Source organism: Ochotona curzoniae, unplaced genomic scaffold (assembly GCF_017591425.1).
Source record: "Ochotona curzoniae isolate NIBS_2020 unplaced genomic scaffold, NIBS_Ocur_1.0 scaffold_4701, whole genome shotgun sequence".
Classification (NCBI taxonomy): Eukaryota; Metazoa; Chordata; class Mammalia; order Lagomorpha; family Ochotonidae; genus Ochotona; species Ochotona curzoniae.
The window spans coordinates 14379123-14398959 of NW_024467122.1; the positions used below are offsets into that span (position 1 = coordinate 14379123).

Sequence of the window (19837 nt, forward strand, 5' to 3'; positions counted from 1 at the left end):
AAAGCCAGAGCTGGATTTCATCTTTTGCTGAGACACTTAGGAATGCTTTGTTAGTGTTTGCCTTCCTTGCTATCAAACCCTTTGGGGCTTCTCCTCTCACCTCTTTGGGACCTCTGCTTGTCTTGCTGGATCTGTCTCTGCTGGCCAGCTTCCTCATGGTGGATTCCCCAGGGCTGGCCTGGACCATGCTTCTTCGTTTGATGATCTCAGCTCCTCTGAGGGTTTTAATATTATCTCTCTGTTGTAGCTTCCAACATTTGGATGCCATAAGCCTGGCCGTCGCACTGTGAATATGGGTTCTTTTTGTTGCTCTTAGTTCCCATTTTCAGTCCCGAGGACCCCTTGCCGCTCTCCCAGTCTGCTTTGCCACTCTTGGAGCTCAGCGGGCACGTATCTGCCTCAAAGGTTTTGCTCTGGCTGTTCTCTGCCAGGAATGCTCTTCTGGTAGATACTGACCTAAGTTAATCAAGTGAGCTGATCATTGTTTATGGCTTTTGCTCAAACTTGATCAGAAAGACTTTTCTTCATCTCCCTGTCTAAAACAGCAGAGCCTCGCATCTTCTTTCTTTGACAGCTTTAATCAAAGTTTGGTATTATCTGTCTGTTGGTATAGCTTCTTGTTTGCAGTATCTCTCCTTGAGTGACATTTGAGTTCTGTGAAGGAGACACAATTGCTCCATCCTTCATATCTGGGACAGCACCAATTACGTGCTTGAAAACATTTGTGGGGTTGGGTGGGGAGTGGTAGGGCCGTAGCAGCTGAATCCACTGCCTTTGGCACCTGCGGCTCATATAGATGCCAGTTCGTTTCTTGGTTGCTCCACTTCTAATCCAGTTTGCTGCTTTTAGTCTAGTAAAGCAGTGGAGTGTGACTCAAAGCTTTGGGCCCCTGTTCCCATGTGGGAGACCTGGTGGACGCATCTGGCTTCGGATCTGTTTAGTTTCAGCCTTTGCAGTCATCTGGGGAAGTGAAGCAGGAGATGGAAGACCTCTTTCTCTCTGCCTCTCCTCCTCTCTCTGTGAAGTCTGCCTTTCCATTATAAAAAAAATTAAAAAAAATATTTATTGTGCCTGGTGTTGTAGCCTAGTGGCTAAAGTCCTCACCTTGCATGTGCCAGGATCCCATATGGGCGCCGGTTCTAATTCTGGCCGCACTGCTTCCCATCCAACTCCCTGCTTGTGGCCTGGGAAAGCAGTTGAGGACAGCCCAAAGCCTTGGGACCCTGCACCCGCATAGGAGACCTGGAAAAAGCTTCAGGCTCCTGGGTTCAGATCAGCTCAACACCAGCTATTGCGCTCACTTGGGGAGTGAATCATTGGATGGCAGATATTCCTCTCTGTCTCTCCTCTCTGTAAATCTTACTTTCCAATAAAAATAAGTAAATCTTTAAAAAAGTATTTGTCAGGCTTTTGGAATAGCGACAGGTATTAAATTCTACAAGATTAAGGGACACAGAATGCACGACGATGAAAGTAATGCTTTTAAAGTTAAAGAAACTCTTCTGTAGAAGAAAAGGGCTTTTGTGGGGAAAGCTGTTTAAAAGTGGAAAAGAAATGCCTTGAGTCCGTCCTTCTTTCTCTAAAACCTACAGGGGAAGTTCCCTACTTCCCTAACTACTGTGTGCAGAATTAAGGGTGAGACCCAAAGAAAGGCTTCTGATGATGAACACCTTAGGAACCTCAAAAGGGCATCCCTAGTGGGAGGGGCTGTAAATTGAAAACTGGCAAGCCTAATGACATTGGGGCCGTACACCTCCCTCCAGGCATTCCTCTTGAAGAACTGAAGAGGCACATTGGGAGTGCTAGCCCTCACGGCGAAGGTGGTGGTTGTTTCCTCAAGGATTGCTTTTCTGGTGTCCTCCAGAAATGTCCCCTCTCCCATTCAGCATGGAATTGGCAGTGTCGATGCTGTTGCTGCTTGCTCCCAGGGAGAACAGGATCCAAGAGTGGCCTTAACTGTCTACCATTTAACACTGCTCTGGGGTCTACTCACTACTGTGGGATGAGAGAAAGAAGATTTTGATATATAAAGGGTGGGAACAGTTTTTTAAGTTTGGTTGCTACCTCAGTGTGCTTTCCAAGTGCTAAGCCTTCAGTGGTTCCCAGAGACTAGGAAAGAGATGTTTTGTTTTTAATTGTTTATTTATTTGAAAGGCAGAGAGAATGAGAGAGAAAATTGTAGGACTTGTATCCTCTAGTTCATTCCCTAAATGGCCAGGATAGCCAGGTTTGGGCCAGGTCACATTCAGGAGCCAACAATTCTCTGTCCGGGTCTCTCACATGGGTGGAAGAACACGAAGCATTGGGCCATCCTTGGCTGCCTTCCTAGGTGTATTAGCAGGGAGTTGGATCAGAAATGGAGCAGCCAGGACTTTAGCTGACATTCTGATATGGGATGCCAGTGATGCAAGCTGTGGCTTAACCCAGTGTCCCACAGTGCTGGCCAAAAAGGGATATTTTCTACCCTGGTGAATGTAGATATGACTTTAGTAGCAGCATTATTACTTGTTTTTTTGACTCTGAAGAAACTACATAATACTTAGCTGATATAACTTTGGGTACATAATCTTGCAGAAATTCACATTGTGTAACTTTGGCTATAAAATATGTTTGAAAAGGTCAAGCATGATTATTTTGTAGCCTTAATATCATTCCAGAGATTCCTCTATTCCTGTATTCGTTTGCTCACTGTATCAGTTCATGTTTTCCTTTGATTTCTTTTTCCCTAGAGATAGATGAAGAGGAGGATGAAGAAGATGAAGATGAAGAAGATGAAGAAGAAGAAGATGAGGAGGAAGATGAGGATGATAAAGATGCAGACTCCCTGGATGAGAGCTTGGATGGTGACACAGAGCTACCCGTGTTCACTGTCCCCGGCGTCACGTCCCAGGAACCTGGCTTAGAGCAGGACAACATGGGCCCGATGGAGGGAGCCACCTACCAAGTGCCAGATGCCATCGAGTGGAGACAGCAGAATCAAGGGCTGGGTAGGTCATGCCTGGCTCCCTTTCCCTCCTCTCCCTTTTACAAGATGACATCTGTCTTTTGTTGGCATTTGTCATGGAGCAGAATGGATTTTCTGCATATGGGTGTTCACTTAGGGAAGAGTTACTGATCATCTCTATGATAAGTTTGTGTCTGTTCTCTTAATAGCCAGGCCCCTGTCTCCAGCTGCCCGTCACAAGCTTGGTTAGTTTGTTTTGGATGACATTTCACTTTTCCTTCCCAGTTGGAAGGCAATGATGGGCTTTAGGAGGTCTTCCAAACAGGGAGAGCGTGTGTGTAACTGGCCCATGGAGTAGGCAGTAGGCATGGACTGGAGGCAGAAAACCAAAGTACTTGACACCTGTCCAAGTAGGATTTGTTCTGTATAGGAGGTTCCTCCCTCACTTCCAGATGGCATTGGGGAAGTCCAAGGCCTTCTCTGTTCATTGTCAGATACAGTCCATTCCTGCAGTCAGAGCGGGCAGACAGCCCTGTACTTTCTTCTGTGCATGGCCCACATTCGCAGGTACTGCTGGGAGACTCAGCTTGGCATGCCTCTTCCTGCCCGTGGGGCAACTCCTTGATCTGTCCCTCCCCTGTGTCAGGGGGAGCCCATGTTAAGTGCTGAGTACCTGTGGCTTCACTCACTTGGCCTTAGCTGAAGTGACCTCTTCGCCACAGAAAGCCCGCCTCTCAAATCCTGCGTTTGTTGTGCTTGGCCTGTTTATATCCTCGTTGTGACAGGTGTTAATTTAATTTCGTTGAGTCAGTCCTTCACATGACAGGTTAGGAAGATTGCATTTGTAGCAAGCATGTACACTTTTTGTTGCTATGATTCCTTTATCAGTGCAGTGTAATAACTAGTTGCTTGCATTTATAGCATCTTAGGTTTTAAAAAAGTAATCTAGAGATGAGTTAAAACAAAGCACATGGAAAAATATCTGTAGGGCCTGTGCAAATTCTACAGTGATTCATATAAGGGACTCGAACATTTGTAGGTTTCAATGTCCAGAAATTGGTCCTGAAACCAATTACTGGATAGCTAGAAATGACTGTAACCAGTTTTGGGAGTATTATACTAAAAATGTGGATATTGGTCTCAGACTTTGCTCTCGATATAATTGGGAGAGTATCGGGCTATAGGTTGGCATAAAGGTTGTAGTTGGGAAGCAGCTGGGTTTTCTGGTGGATAGGCATTTTATACAGAAAGGAGATGAAACAGGATGAGACAGGTTAGGATGTTACTAATGCCAATCGTATTTACTGATTTGTTTTTTTTTTAAAACAAATTCAGCACGTACTGGCAATAATATCCTTTGAAAACATCTAATGAAGCTGATCAAAGCTTATAAGCTATGCTATTTTCATACCTTAAAAGAAACACAAAGTACCATACCCTTGTCACAAACACAAAATAACCTGAGCATTGATCTGTGAATAATGTAGGAAATAGTGTCCAAATTACTCCCGTATTACACAGACAAGTTTGAAATAAAATAAAGAACATCTAATACAAAGAGGGTTAAAATGTAATACAAAGAAAGAGGGTTAAAACTCCTGGATGGTGCTTTTATAATGTAGAAGTATGATGTACAATGAAATAATCTTGTTTCATTGTGAGTGGAGTGACTGAGAGGGTCACACACTGAGAGAGACAGAGAGAGGGAGAGAGAGAGAGGATGGGAAAGAGAAAGAGAGAAGGAGGGAGAGAGACAGAGAAGGAGGGAGAGAGACAGAGAGAAGGAGGGAGAGAAAGAAAAAGAGAAAATTTCTTTCATTCATAGTTCACTCCCACATTCCCACAACAGCCATGGCTGAAGCCAGGAGCCAGGAGTTCCATCCAGGTCTCCCATGTGGGTGACAGGAACTCAAATGCTTGAGCCATTGTCTGCTACCTCCCAGCCAGGTTAGCAGGGAGCTGTGTTGGAAACAGAGAAGGTAGGACTCCAGATGTGAAATGCCTGTATCACAGGTGGCAGCTTAACCACATACCAGCTCTCCCTTTTTAATGTAATCTTTTTTCTTTCATGATAATTTACTGTTTCCAGGTGCCTGTTACCTTTTTCTTCCATTTGTTTTCCCCAGAGAATTCATTTTGTGAAGATGTTTTTTTTAGCATTGTCGCTTGCCTGGGAACCAAAGCAAGGGAAAAAAAAATCTTTCAATCTGTTCTTTTCCCCACTGTATTAGACTGAGTGGTGCCTGGATCTAAAATTTTATTTACCAACTAACCTTCTTTGGAGGGGCAGGAGAATATTCTAGTATCACAAAATCAGTAACAATATCTGGTTGAATATCCATGGAACAGTTTCCTAAATACTTGCAGGTTAAGTGAAATAGCAGAAAATCTCCCTAAACTATGATGGATTTTCAGTAGACAGAGAAATGACTCCTTCAGCTATTCATGTCCTGCTCTGTGGAACTTGTGTATGTTTGGCTGATGTGAGTAAGTGAAAGAGCTCAGGTTGTGGATGGAAAGCCCCCTGTCATAAATGCCTGTATCACAAAGGATCTTAGAAGAGGGAGGTGTAGGGCTAGAGTTCGAGAAGCGGATGTGATGATCGAAGTGGAGGGCCCAGTGGTGGGGCCCTGAGCCAAGGAATTCTGGTAGAGCAGCTGGGAAAGAAAAAATATATGTATATTCTCCATGGGACCTTGAAGGAGCACAGCCCTGCCATCCTGGATTTGAGCTGTTGGGAGTCCTTGCTGTCATTTGAGATCAAGAGCTGTACGATAGTGTGTTTGTGGTGTTATAAGCCACTGTCTTCATGCCCGGTGGGTCTGCAGTGACAGGGGAGGCATGCAGATTTCCCGAGGTACTTAATGAGCTGTGTTGGTTTGGAAACAGAGGTGCATGACCACTATTACAGCATGGACATGATGAAATGCAGTGTGATTTCTTCCTTAATGAAGCAGTGGAAATATCCACTTCGAAACCTGTTAAAAAGTCATCTTACTTAATATGATAATACTTTAATTGGACATCTGCTTTCTTCCTCTTTTTCAATGGGTGATTTTATTTGCAGTTGGTCATATCCTTTTTATATAACATGAGTGATATTCCAAGACAAATGCTAAAACCCATGTAAAAATTTTTCAATGGACACATTGAGTTGGGTGGTTGGGATGGATTCAATATGATGCAGACACTGAATAGGTTGTGGTCTCTTCTACTGTGAAGTAACAGAGCAGAGAAAGCCAATGACGTATGAGCAGAGCACCAGGAGTAGGGGCTTCGAATTCTCTGAGCTTCTGCCTTTGTCACTGTCTCATATACTTTGCTGCAATGTGAGAGAGCTCAGTTTCTTGGTCATCCCATGGGAAAGTGTTGGTGTGGAGTGAGGTATGTGGTGTCGGCAGAGAGAATCGGGATGGAAGATGCATGTGGTGATGGAGGTGGATTGGCTGAGCTGAAGTGCTGATGGCACAGAGGGACCCTCTAGTCAAACAGGCAGGTTCATTATACTCTTGGATTGAATAGGTTCATGTTCAGATTTGGGAGTGAGAACCTGTACAGACATTTGATTTTTTTTCTGTTTATTAGAGAGGCAGAGGAAAGGTTGGAGTGAGAAAGGAGGTTCATGGTGTCCAAATCCCAAATGTCTGCAGAAGCTGGACATGGCATCATGTATGGGGGCTCACTGCAGCTCTCCCATATGGGTACAGGGCCCAAATGCCTTGAGCCATTATCTGCTGTTGTCTAGAGTGCACACTCATGGGACACTGGTGTCAAGAATGTAGCTGGGTCTCAAATGCAGGCACTGATGGGATATGGGGTTCTGAGTGAGTCTTAACTGCTGTGCCAAATGTCTGTCCCAAGAGAACAGATATTGTGACTCAAACCCATGTCATATCCCATTTCTAAAATCAATCACTCGGCTCTCATTTTTAACATATAAAATCAATAGGACAGCAGTCCAATTTCAGTGTTCCAGATACTACCAATGTAATCAATATGGTGATTCTTTCCTTTTTAGTTTCTGTATCTGTTAGTTTGCCTTCAACTGTTGGAAATGAGAACTCTAAAAAATGAATTTATAGAGTAAAAAGATGAATTTTCTCTTGAAACAAGAAGTCCTGCAACAAAGCTCCCTATATCTGCTGACTCTACAGCTCAGGGGGCATCCAGAACCCAGGTGGTTTTTTAGCTTTCTGCACTGTGGGCCTTGACTTTGCTTTCGGACAGGACAGCAGCTACATGGTTGAGATGCTTCATGCAGACAAGACATTGGTGGCCTAGAAGAGCTGGCTGTCATGTCCCCTCTGTACATCTGGGCATGCTGTTACTGCACAGGCATCAGCAACTGAGGAGGCCCAGGAGTATCAAGGTGGGGACCACATATGTTGTAAATTTTTCCTGTAGCTGAGTTTTGAGTATAGCACTCCAATTGGGGAGTCCCTCAAGTAGCCTCGCTTGGGCTGACCTCAGACTTGACACTTGTGTGAACCAGCCAGTGCAGGGTCAGGTTTGGTCAGTCAGCCACACCAGCTAGCGCACATACTGGTGGATGCAGCTTCCTGATTAGTTCTATCTGTAGTCCCATCTCTTATATGAACCAATGGGGGCTGTGGCCTAGTTCAGCCCAGCCCATCACTGGACTGGTCCTCATGGACACTGGCAAGTGCTGCAGCCTAACAGGGTGACTGCTGAGAACTTCCACCAGGCCTACCCCAGCTCTGGGTTTTGCAAATGCTGACCTGTAACTGTGACCTAGTCCAGTCTGTCTCATATCCCATCTGGCTCTCATGCTCACTCTTGGATGCTGCAGCTCAGCCCAGCCTGCCCTGCCCGCAAATCCAGCCAGTGTGCATGCCTCTGGGTGCTGCCGCCTTGCCCGACTTGATCTGCAACCAGCCCCGACTCTTGTGCTCTTCAGTGGGAGCAGCAGCATAACAGAACATTGCTCACGGTTTCCCTAACAGGCCAGGCTCCCTCCAAACACCGAATCTTGCATTTGCCCGGAGTATGATTGTCCAGCCTGACACGACTTACACCTAGTCCTGGCACTTGCCAGCCAATGCTATAGCCTAGCCTGGCAGGCCCCCACTTATTTGGTTCTTGCATATGCTAGCTGTGTGGCAGCCTAGCCTAGCCTGAACTGTCCTGGGACCATCCTGCCTGTAGTTTGAGCTCTTACACACAGCAGTGGAAACAGTGGCCCAGCAAGGAAGTCCCCGAAGTTCTCCTGCCAGGTCTGTGTCCAGTCAAATCTTGCCTGTGCCAGCAGGCACTGCGGCCCAGTCTGAGATGCTCCATCCCCAGTCTTGGCATTTACCAGCAGGTGCTGCTGCCTGGTTCAGCTTGACCTGCCCCCAGTTCCAGCTTTTGTTGGCAGGTGCATTAGCCTAGACCAACCTAGCCCACCTCCAACCCGCATGTGAACTGGCATGTGTTGTGGTCCAACCCAACCTGGCCTGTGCTCCGTCCTGGCTCTCAGTCATGCCAGTGTGTGCTGGCCCATCTCCAGACCTGGCTTACACATATGCCAATGGATGCTACAGTCCGGCCTCGCCTGGGCTGCCCCCAGCTCCTGCTCTTGTGCTTACCAGTGGGAGCTGCAGTCTAGTAGGAGTGTGCACAGTTCCCCTACCAGTCCTGATCCCAGCCCTGGATCTTTTACTTGGCAGGTTGGTACTGTAGTCTAGCTTGATATGACCCAATCGTAGCTCTTGCCAGCCAGTGCTGCAGTCTAGCCTGGCCAGCCTGCACCCATCTGTTTTTCATGTGCACCAGTGAGTGTGGCAGTCTAACCCAGCCTGGACTATCCCCAGAAGCCATTTCTCCTTTGTCAAACATGTCCTCAGTCACTCCAGCATGTCACCACACCCACCTACCTGGGGAAGTCTGTAGCTTTCCCCCTGACCCCCCTAGACCTTCCTGCCTATGGGGAGGAGTGGTGTATTCTGGCCTAGCATTCCCCGCCTTTCCTGCATATTTTTAAAAAATTAAAAGAAAATAGAATAGGCAGCTATGCTGGCACACTGATGTAGGCAACGCAGATTTGGCATTAACCAGGCTCAGAGTGCCCGCCAGCTATTGGCTGCTTTTCTGTTAGAAGTGTAACACTTACCTAAGATAAGGCAGCCTAGGCAGTAGCCTAGAGCTGAGGACATCTTTATTTTAAACCCAGGGATATTCAACAAATTTGTGGAAAAATTAAAAGATAGGTGTATTTTGTTGCAAAAAATTTAAATCCATATACACCAAGGACCTTTAAAAGGGTCATGGACAATGCCTATTATGAAAAAATTACATATGTAATTGTTTTTCATACCAAAAAATAAACTTAATTTTTACCTTTTATTTTCCCACAAAGTTTATAAAATCCCTTCAGTTGTTTTGAGTTTGTAAGTTCTGGTTGAGAACTTGAGGATCTCATCGCTGCCTTTTCTTCTTCAGGAGATTATTTTGGCCGCTTTAGAGCTCGACAGATGTTCTAGACATTCCGAAGCTGTCACCTAAGGTCAGAATAATTATAGCTGTCGTCACTTTTCTCATACTCCTGTGTGCGACACTGTAATGAGCACTTTGACGAAGGAATTGGATATTTTTCTCTGGGAATCTTTCAAACACTTGTTGTGGAGCAGTTTGTGGAAAACACATGCTTGTTTTTTCAATTAGACATGAATTGGGCAGCTGATTAATGTCTAGTTAAATGCTGAGGACAGAGTGAGGGGTGACATAAGGAGATAAGCCATCAGGGTGCAGAGTGGCCCGTCAGATGTGAAGCCCATCAGTAGCTGAGCAGTTGTTAGCAAGGGACTGAATTCCCACTGACAGCCAGGCCTTACTCGCCTGTGAGTTATGACTCCTGGGGTGTCGCTCCTGTGTATCACCCTGCAGTTCTGGCACGGTGCCCACCTCCCAGGATTAGAGCCTTCCTTAGACTTACAGCGGAAGGCCTTAGAACAATGCAGATGTGCGAACTGGGTGGAATAACTCATTAAGAGATTATTATCTATTAAGCTGCATGAGAGATTTCTTCATCAGGGTCATTAGCTGGTAATTTAGTGAAATAAAAAGGAAAGGAACATTTAGACAAAGGTGTTTTGGATTGGTGGCGATGAGGACAAGCTGCAGCCCTGGTGTGGTAGGTAGAGCTTACGAAGGGAGAGCTGCAGACTGTGAAAAGGCAACGGCCTTCTCTTCTGGTTCCTTTACAACACATAGCATGTCGCCCGGACTGGGTGCTTAAGTATAGAGCTGTGCAGACTGCGGCAGCTTCTCCCAAGATAGTGGGAAGTGTGAGATTTCAAACTAAAGACAGACGAAGACACTTGATTCAGGTGCCATGGTATGAGATGTGTGTGTTCCCACTGGTGTTTTTGCCATTGCTACAGGTGCCTGCCCTCATGCTAAATTTCTTTGGAAAGCTGATGAATAATAACTGTCCACAACTGTTTGTAAGATGTTTGTATGACAGGTCTCGTGCAGACAAACTGAACCTCCAGAAATTTATTAATTCTAAGGGTCATAGACAGATCTCAAATCATGAATGCAGACACCATTCGCTCTGCGCATGTCAAATAAGGAATGCTGTAACTTTCCTTCCCCTTAAGTTTTCTTTTGATAAAATCAACATGAAGTCGATTTGAAGCCTCTGGCATGGAGGAGGGAAAAGCTTAAGAGTCAGGTGCGTGGCACTGCTGAGCAGTGGCAGCTACAGCTCCCAGTGGCACAGTCTGCTGTGTCAGGGCCAGCATACTCAGCTCTCTGGCGCAGGAGTGAAGCCTGCCTGGGCAGGTTGCTAGGCCAAGGAAGGGAAGTTAGGCTTGTTGAAATAGCAGCCTTGAGCCCAGCGGGGTCTCTGCATTTGGAGGGTTCACAGTCACAGTATTACAGTCCCAAGAGAGCTGGTAGGCTGACCTTAAGAAGCCAAAGCTCGTTTTGAAATTACAGCGCAATGTGAAAATACAAGGTGAGTTCGAAAACTTCATGGTTGTGGAATTAAAAATGAGTTTTTCTCTTTTTTATCATTCTGTCTTTCAAATAAAAAGATAATACTACAGTAGGGGTCATTGTGGAGCAGTGGGTTGAACAGCTGCTTGGGATACCCCTTTCCATACCAGAGTGGTAGGATTGAGGCCTGCCTCTTCTTCTGATCCACCTGCCTGCTGCTTTGCCAGGGAGGCAGCAGGGATGGCCCAAGTACCAGGGCTCCTGACACCAACCTGGGAGACACCTGGGGGAGTTTCTGGGTCCTGGCTTCAGCCTATCCCAACTCCAGCTCCATCTCTTGTGGGCAGAGATCTCTTTTTGTCTCTCCCTGTCTCACCCATTCCCTTTCAAATCAATTTAAAAAACCTACAAAAATATGAGTTAACTTTGGTGCAAAATTGTTTGAAATCCATGAATAAATTGTTGTTAATATACATTTCCTACGTATTATTTAAAAATTATTTTACAGCAAAACAGTCTAAACTCATGAATTGACTCAACGTTTTCAAGGTCTGATTGCGTAGAACAGAATCTTTCAAACTTAATTTTTGCAAAACATTCTGAAATATTAGGTCCTATTTCAGACAACCTACCTTTGGTCTACGCTCTAAAGCGTGTGACTAAAGTAGTTACGAAGGCATGCTAATGTTAGTTCTTTACTGAAGGTTTCACAGATGCTAAGCATTGTGGGTAAATACTGAGGAGGGAATCAGAGAAAGTTAAAGCTCGGGGAGTTGTATCTGCTGTGTGATATTTAAGCTCAGTATCAGCTTTATGCTTAGTGGAAAGCCTGTGGGATCTGATCAGGTGCCATTTCCCCCACCAATCCAGGGAGCTACCCAGCGTCCCCCAGCCCCAGCCATGTTGTCCTCAGGACAGGTGCAGTCAGCGTCCCTGCTCTTCCAGCTGTGCTGAACAGTTTCAAGCTCGGGATGGCTACCCACAGCCCAGAGAGAACCAAGTCAGCGAGATGGAGTCAGATGAGAACGAGATGACTGCCTCCTCAATGTGCGGTTGCTCAGTCACACAGTATCCCAAGAGTTAATTAGGCGGCTTTGTCCAGATACAAACCTTGGTCATTCTACTATCATTTCAGCGGTGCGAGACATTACGCCTGTATTGTCTGCCATGATTCCATTGTTTCTTCAGCCTAGAGAGTTGAGTTGTTATGTTTCATCTCACTGCAGTAAAATTGTCATTATGATTTAGTGTTTTATTTTTTTTTTAAGATTTATTTTTATTATTTTTTTATTGGAAAGGCGGATATACAGAGAGGAGAGACAGAGAGAAAGATCTTCCATCCGATGATTCACTCCCCAAGTGAGCACAACGGCCGATACTATGCCGATCCGAAGCCAGGAGCTCTTCTGGGTCTCCCTCGCGGGTGCAGGGTCCCAAAGCCTTGGGCCGTCCTCGACTGCCTTTCCCCGGGCCACAGGCAGGGAGCTGGAAGGGAAGTGGGGCTGCCGGGATAGAACTGGCGCCCCCATATGGGATCCCGGGCATGCAAGGTGAGGACCTTAACCACTGTGCCACTGCGCCACCGCGCCGGGCCCATGATTTAGTGTTTTAAATGCTTCAGAGGGTCTTGGTTTGAAAATGTTCTCATTTTTTGAATGCCCTGTCTGAGGTCTTAGACGTTGGTTCTTTTTCCCTCACCAAAGCTGAGCTTATTTATTTGAAAGGCAAAGTTTTAGAACAAGGAGAGATCTTCCATCTATTGGTTCACCTCCCAAATGGCCTCAAAAACCGGGGCTAGCTGAAGTCAGGAGCCAGAAACTCAGTCTGGGTCTCCTGAGTGAGTTCAGGGGCCCAAGGACTTGGGTCATCTTCTGCTGCTTTCCCAGGTGCATTGCAGGAGTTGGGACTCAACCTGGGACTCGAACCTGCGCTCATATGGGATGCTGGCCTTACAGAAGGTGCACAAAAAATAAATTTGAACTTGTTGATTAGGAAGATCTTTCTGGAAACCTAAAATCTCAACTCCCAAATATTTATCTTGATTTTATTATTTTTTTAAATAATGTGAATGAGATAATGGAGTAAGCTTCCCAGGTGCTAACGTCCTCTCTGTATTTTCCTAATTCAGTTATATGGAATTAGGAAAAAAAAAAAAAGTCACATTTCTCTCATTCAGAATGCCATCTCTTAAGTGAAAATTCAGCAATCACTTTGCCTTTGGAGAGATGAAAAAGGAGTCTTGGGCCTGAGCCAAAATAATCTCTTCATCAGCCGCAGTTGATAAAAACATTAATATGGCACATTGTGCTTGAGAAGACTAATGTGAAACAATTTCTTTGTAATCAGAGTGCACTTGTGGGCTCAGTTGGGAAATTATTAAAACTTATGAAAACATCTAGTAAGACTCTTGTGGGAATTAAGTAAGTAGAAATGCTAGAAGAACTGGGGAGACTTCCAGTAAGGGAGAAATTATTATTCTCCTCAAAAATATGAAGGAAATAACAAAGATGACATTGGAGAGCTTCCAATTGTATTAAAGGAAAATTGAGAAAATGTCTTTGTTTCTTGATTTGAGATGACATGATGTAAATGAAATTCCTTAATGAGATGTTATTGATCTTCTTTAGTAAGATCCTGAATATTTGGAGTTTACCAAATTGTATTTATTTTTTTTTTGATCTGGATCAGAGAAAGAATGCGCTGGGCTCCGCAGCTCAGCAAGCGGAGCCATTAGGTAATTGTTCGCTGTCTGCAGTTGGGGCCGTTAGAAATAACCCCCCAAGCTCAGCCAGCCAGAACTGTTCGTTTCATTTCAGCCTTTGAAGGTAAATGATGATTGCATTTTACTTTTTCTGACTGAGAACCTCTCTGCTTTTCTGATGTTCAAAGAGGTGTTTCCACAGCGCCTGGCACAAAATATAGAACTATGGTCAACGATGGGTTCCATGAAGCCTGGGTGTGGATAAAGTGACATCTGGTGAACCCCTGGGGCAGAGCACCGCATCCCAAGCCTGGTTTAGCTGTAGGATTCTGGGCTGGGCAGCGATTATTTCCAGATAACTCATGGGTACCCAGGCATTGCCTTTTTTTTTTTTAAGATTTATTTGTTTTTATTGGTAAGTCAGATAAACAGAGAAGAGACAGAGAGGAAGATTTATCCGCTGATTCACTCCCCAAGTGGCCACAACAGCTGGAGCTGCACCAATCTGAAGTCAGGGGCCAGGAGTTCTTCTGGGTCTCCCACGTGGGTGCAGAGTCCCAAGGCTTTGGGCCATCCTTGACTGCTTTCCCAGGTCCCAAGAAGGGAGCTGGATGGGAAGAGGGGCTGCTGGGCTTAGATTTGGTGCACATATGGGATTTTGGTGCATGCAAGGTGAGGATTTTAGCTGCTAGGCTACTGTGCTGGACCCTAGGTGTTGCCTTTTTTCTTTTCTTTCCTTCCTTCTTTCCCTCGTGAGATAGATAGATAGATAGAATCTTCCTTTTTCTGGTTCACTCACTTCTTAAATAGCAACAACTGGCAGAGCTGAGCTGATCCCAAGCCAGGAGGCAGGTGCTTCTCCTGGGTCTCCCATGTGAGTACAGAGGCCCAAGAATTTGAGCCATTCTCCACTGCTTTTCCCAGGCCATAAGCAGGGAGCCTTATCTGAGGTAAAGCAGCAGGGACACGAACCAGTATGGGATGCTGGCCCACAGGCTGAAGCTTAGCCTACTATGCCCATAACTGACTTGCTCTTCCTGGGGAGGGGGTCAGGAGGTGGCCCTCTCCCCCAGTTTCCTTGGTCTTGGCTCTCAGACAACCCTCCCCCTTCCAGTTATTTTTTTAACCCTCCTGCTCCCCTCTGTCTCAGCTTCTACATCCACTTCTCTTTTTTTAAATTTTTATTATTTTTATCGGAAAGGCGGATATACAGAGAGGAGAGACAGAGAGGAAGATCTTCCGTCCGATGATTCACTCCTCAAGTGAGCGCAACGGGCCGACACTATGCCGATCCGAAGCCAGGAGCCTCTTCCGGGTCTCCCACGCGGGTGCAGGGTCCCAAAGCTTTGGGCCGTCCTCGACTGCTTTCCCGGGCCACAGGCAGGGAGCTGGAAGGGAAGTGGGGCTGCCAGGATTAGAACCGGCGCCCATATGGGATCCCGGGCGTGCAAGGCAAGGACTTTAACCACTGTGCCACCGCGCTGGGCTCCTGCATCCACTTCTACTCCTCAAAGCTTTGCTCCCCTTTTCTTTCTTTTATAAAAATTTGTTGTTGCCTCCCAGGGTCTGCATTAGACAGACCATGGTGAATTGAGAGCTGGAGCTGGGAATGGAACCCAGACATCCCCATGTGGAGTGTGGGGGCCTTGATTGCAAAACCATTCACCCCAGAGTGCCCGCTTACATGAAAAATAAATGAGTTTTGTAAAGTGGCATAAAGATGTTGCTTTATACTATTTTAAGTTTCCTCAATTTTTTCTTTCTCACTTTTTAGTCTGTAGTTGTCACATTTTTTTCTAGGGCAAATTCTGAAAGAGTAGGGATTTCACAGAGCCAGTGCAGACATAAGGGTGTTATTCTGAAGGAGTGCCACTAAAAGTTCTTTTCCTCTTAGTGAGGCAAGTATGTGATGCTGGTGCTCTTTCCCCATTCAGCAAAGCCCCAGGAGGGCACTGGAGCCGGGAGTTTCTGTTGAAGGCTCAGCTCCTAATCTGCCTTGGGATGTGTTAATGGAACACACACTGAAGCATCTGCTTCTTGGAATGCTGATAATTCAGGACGGTTGACATCCGGTTGACATCCAAACCCCTGAGGTCTTGTCTCGGGTACCACTTTGCTGTCAGCTCAGTAAGAAGATGGCTCTTCCTCAAACTCAGCAGTAGGTGTCGCTGCAGTCAACCGAAACCCTGGGACCCCTCCAGCCAAACCAATTCTGTTAGGGGAAACAGCCAGGAAGCACCAGTAATCCATGTTAACTGAACATCTAGATCCAGCCATACCTCAGACTCAAATCCCTCTCCATCTATTATTGTTGATCTAAAAGAAGTAGGTGTTTAACAGTGGGCACGTCTCTTCAGAAAGCATTAGGTATTTGTATTTCTACATTTTGTCCTCATCCATTCACTTACTATGCACCCATGATGTGGCAGGCCGTTGTCAGCATTCAGGCTTATAGGGATGAACAGTGGAGAAAATCTGGCTTTTAGGAGCTTATTGCTATCCGAAAAGGAGCCAGGTGGATCAAGTGGTAATAGTAATAGTAATAATAATAAAAAATAAAAGATTGTAACTTTAGGCAATGATTGGGCTGACATAGAAGGTGACAGGTTGTGGTGTGGGTGATCACTAGGACGGAACGGTGTTTAGGGATGTGCCTGTATCATGTCAGGGCACCAGCTGGGAAGGTGGTGTCTGGACCCCTTCACTTCATGCAAGAGTCTTTTTGTGGCTTATATCCTTTGTCATGGGCACTATTTGAAACACGTGAAGAATACCTTCCTGATTTTACTGAATTTTAAATATTCAGAAAATTAACCATACTTATAGATTACTGTCACCATCTCTCTCTTTTTCTGGACACTAAAGGCCACCCCATGCTCTTGATGTGTCATAGATTGTGGCAAAGATTTTGGTGATTTTATTAGCGTATGACATGGAAGATAGCATGGGATGTGGGAGCAATCTGTCTTTCCTGGCTTCCACCTGCACTGCTCCCTGCCATGTTGGGGGATTTAACAAGGCCTTCAGGTTCCATCAGGCAGCTGAAGTTAGTCCAGAATACTCTAGCAGCTGATTTGGCAGCATTTAGAAGCGACCCGGGTGGCAGGAGAGTGCTGGCCGTTGCATTAGAACTTGGACTCTTTAAGCACATCACAAAACAGTATTGATAAAAGCCGTGGAGCTCTTTTGTTCAGCATTTTCTGTATCTCCAGTGAGCCATCAATTACATTTCGAAACTTTAAACTCAATTTATTTAGAGTCCCAAATATCGATTTTTTGGATGAGTCAAATTGAGTGAATAAATCTGAATGCCTCCTCACTAGGATAAGACTCAAAAGTTTGTGTTACAAAGACAGCAAATGTGTTCTGATGAATTGGTCCCAACTTCTCTCACCTGTTTTTCAGTCAACATGGCAAAAATTTCTTAATAGGGTTATTATCACTCTTTCTATTTTTAGTTTAATACTTGGTTCTGCCCTCAAACTGTTTATCTAATTCTTTAAAAAAAAAATAAACCCCACAATTTGTCAGATTGTGAAAACCATGGCCTCAAGGCTAGTATGAGTTTATTGATCTTTTTCCAGCTATTTTTCTTGAAACAAAGAAAGTAAATGTTCACATGTACCAGATAACAAAATAAATTATGAAGAGGTAGACAGTAGCCAGGACAGGGAGTGGTTGAAAAGTGGCACTTAAGGTTTCCCTTGATTTATGTGCCTGTCCTCTCTTCTGTTGGCGTGTGCCAGAGGGTGGGATGTTGGTGCTGTTCTCCTTGTGAAAGGGGACATTGTAATTCTATGGAGGAGCCCTGGGGAGACGTGCAGTGCTTTGGCTTTGCGGCTAGGGTGTGGTCTAGGTAACTTCATGACCCTGGGCCTTTAGTGCTGTCCGCTGTCCGTAAAGCAGTCTTGGAGTGATATGCAGTTTTGGTGTCTACTCTCCTCCAGTGTACCTGGACCATCATCCTTCCTGAGACTCAGGAAGAGGGGGCCATCTCCTATTCAAGTCTTCTCCTCCCCCTTGTGATTCCATTCTATCAGCTTCTCCCCCAGGTTTGAGCTGAGAAGGGCCCCAAACCCCATGGGAACAAGCACTCACTGAGTTGGAACTCAATGTCATCTCAAGTTCTTGCTTTCTCTTGCCTCCCACATCTGGGCGCCAGTGAGGTGCCACTCATTGTCTCCTAAGTGACTGGCAGATTCATCCTTCTTTGCCAGCTTGTGGCCCTAAGTCAATATCACGTCTTCTCCTGGCCATCTCAGGAGCCTCTCTTCCCACCCTTCTGTGTGCAGTCTCTTCCTCTGCTAGTCTACACTGCCAGCTAAAGCATCATTCTAAAGCACAGCTCTGGTGTCTCCTGAGCACTAAACACATGAGGAGAAGGTGTTACGTCAGGATTTTTATGTGACAGCTTGAATAAGAACATACTTGTGTGTGGAACTCTTCACTGGCCACCTTATTTACCTGTAGGAGAAAATTTGCTTTGTGTGTCTTTTTGAAACTCTGCTGATTTGGGCCTTCTAGCTACTTTCTTGTAACCTTACCCTCTGCCACCTGTTCTGATACCGTTCTGTACTTCACGTCCCTGTCACACTAACTCTTCTCAGTGTGAAAGAAATGTTCCCTCATGTTGCTAACCCAGATCTCTGGGTCAGGAATTCCCTCTCTTGTTTGTCCCTTGTCTTTTTGTAGATTGCCCTTCCGGAATCCCTGTCTGATGCAAACGTCATCCTACCAGGGAGAATCCTCCCCAGTTGAGTCCGTCCTTGTTTACACTCCTACAGACTTTTGTCCATAGTGCTATATTCTTTTTTTTAAAGATTTATTTTCAAGTCAGATATACAGAGAGGAGGAGAGACAGAGAGGAAGATCTTCTGTCCGATGCTTCACTCTCCTTGTGACCACAACAGCTCGTGCTGTGCTGATCTGGAGCCAGGAGCCACGAACTTCTTCAAGGTCTCCAATGCGGATGCAGGGTCCCAAGGCCTTGGGCTGTCCTCGACTGCTTTTCTAGGCCACCAGCAGGGAGCTGGATAGGAAGTAGAGCTACCGGGATTAGAACTGGCATCCATATGGGATCCCGGCGTTTTCAAGGTGAAGACGTTAGCCACTAGGCCACTGCGTTGGTCCCCCATAGTGCTAGATTCTATTTGTGACTTGACTTACGAGATTGAGAATTACAAGACTGAGAAATGCCTTGTTCATCCTGGTGTACCCTATGATAAATGACAGTGTGTAATACATCTCTGGACTTTTGCTTGAGGTTGTTGTCTGACATACATAAGTGAGTGGATGCTGTGTATGTACTATAGTACTTACCAAAAAAAGTGGAACTGCAAGCTAAATTTTTGAAATCTATGCATAGTTTTTTTCATAATACACATTTTCTGTGATCTCCTTGAAGACCCGTGCAATGTAGATGGAAGTGGTCATTGCAGTGTTTTTCATCTCATTGGAAATCTGAGTTATTCTGGAAAGAAGAAATTTGGAAGTTCCAACTGGCTTGCTTGTTTTTTAGGTAAATCTTTGACATCTTCAGGTCCGTCTCGACCTGATGGCCAGGGGATCTTGGACAGGGTTGCTCAAGGTCTGTTTCAGCTGTAAGGGTTCGTAACTTTATTTTGGTTATTTTACCCCACATTCAAAGGATGGATCCGTTTCCTTGTGATATCTTTGCTTACTAGCTGAGGAACAAGAGTGGCTGGTTAACATGACTTATCTCCTTTCCCAATTCTCTGCACTCTCCTTCTGTGTTTCTCAGATAAATCAGGAGGCCCTTTCTGACACGAGCGGATTGTCGGGCATCATGAAGGCTAGCAGATGGTGCTGTTTAATCATGGTGAGCATGGTGATATCCTGTTTTGAGAACAGCATGCTATTATCCTCGACTGTAACAAACCTCAAGTGTGGGCACTTTAGTCAGTGAGTAGCACTTGGTACGTCAGGCTTCATGTGGAAGTGTTAATGCGAAAACATCAGCCACTAATGCTTTTGTGGGGAGTGGGGTGCCGAGGAATGATAATCCCCTCCGTCATTGCCATATGGGGAAAGTTGTAATCAATATGCAGACATAGTAAGATATTTTCAGGGACGTGGATGATCAAAAGAGCTAATGGCTTCTGCAAGATCTCTTTCAGTATCTGCTAGACTCATATTCTTGTGTCTTCTCAGTCCCCTAACACCTACCCCTTATCATCCTGATAGGAAACATCATTCAGGCCACTTAAATGGTGTTTCAGTGACACACCATC

General features: G+C 45.4%; 1 protein-coding gene across 1 annotated transcript in view; it reads left to right on the forward strand.

Moving 5' to 3' along the window:
• ARMH4 (armadillo like helical domain containing 4) overlaps positions 1 to 19837 on the forward strand; it is a 115009-nt gene that overhangs the window by 27179 nt on the left and 67993 nt on the right. Inside the window, exon 4 of the mRNA XM_040969955.1 lies at positions 2730 to 2987. Within this exon, the coding sequence (XP_040825889.1) occupies positions 2730 to 2987 (258 nt within the window). The remainder of the gene's footprint in view (positions 1 to 2729; positions 2988 to 19837) is intronic.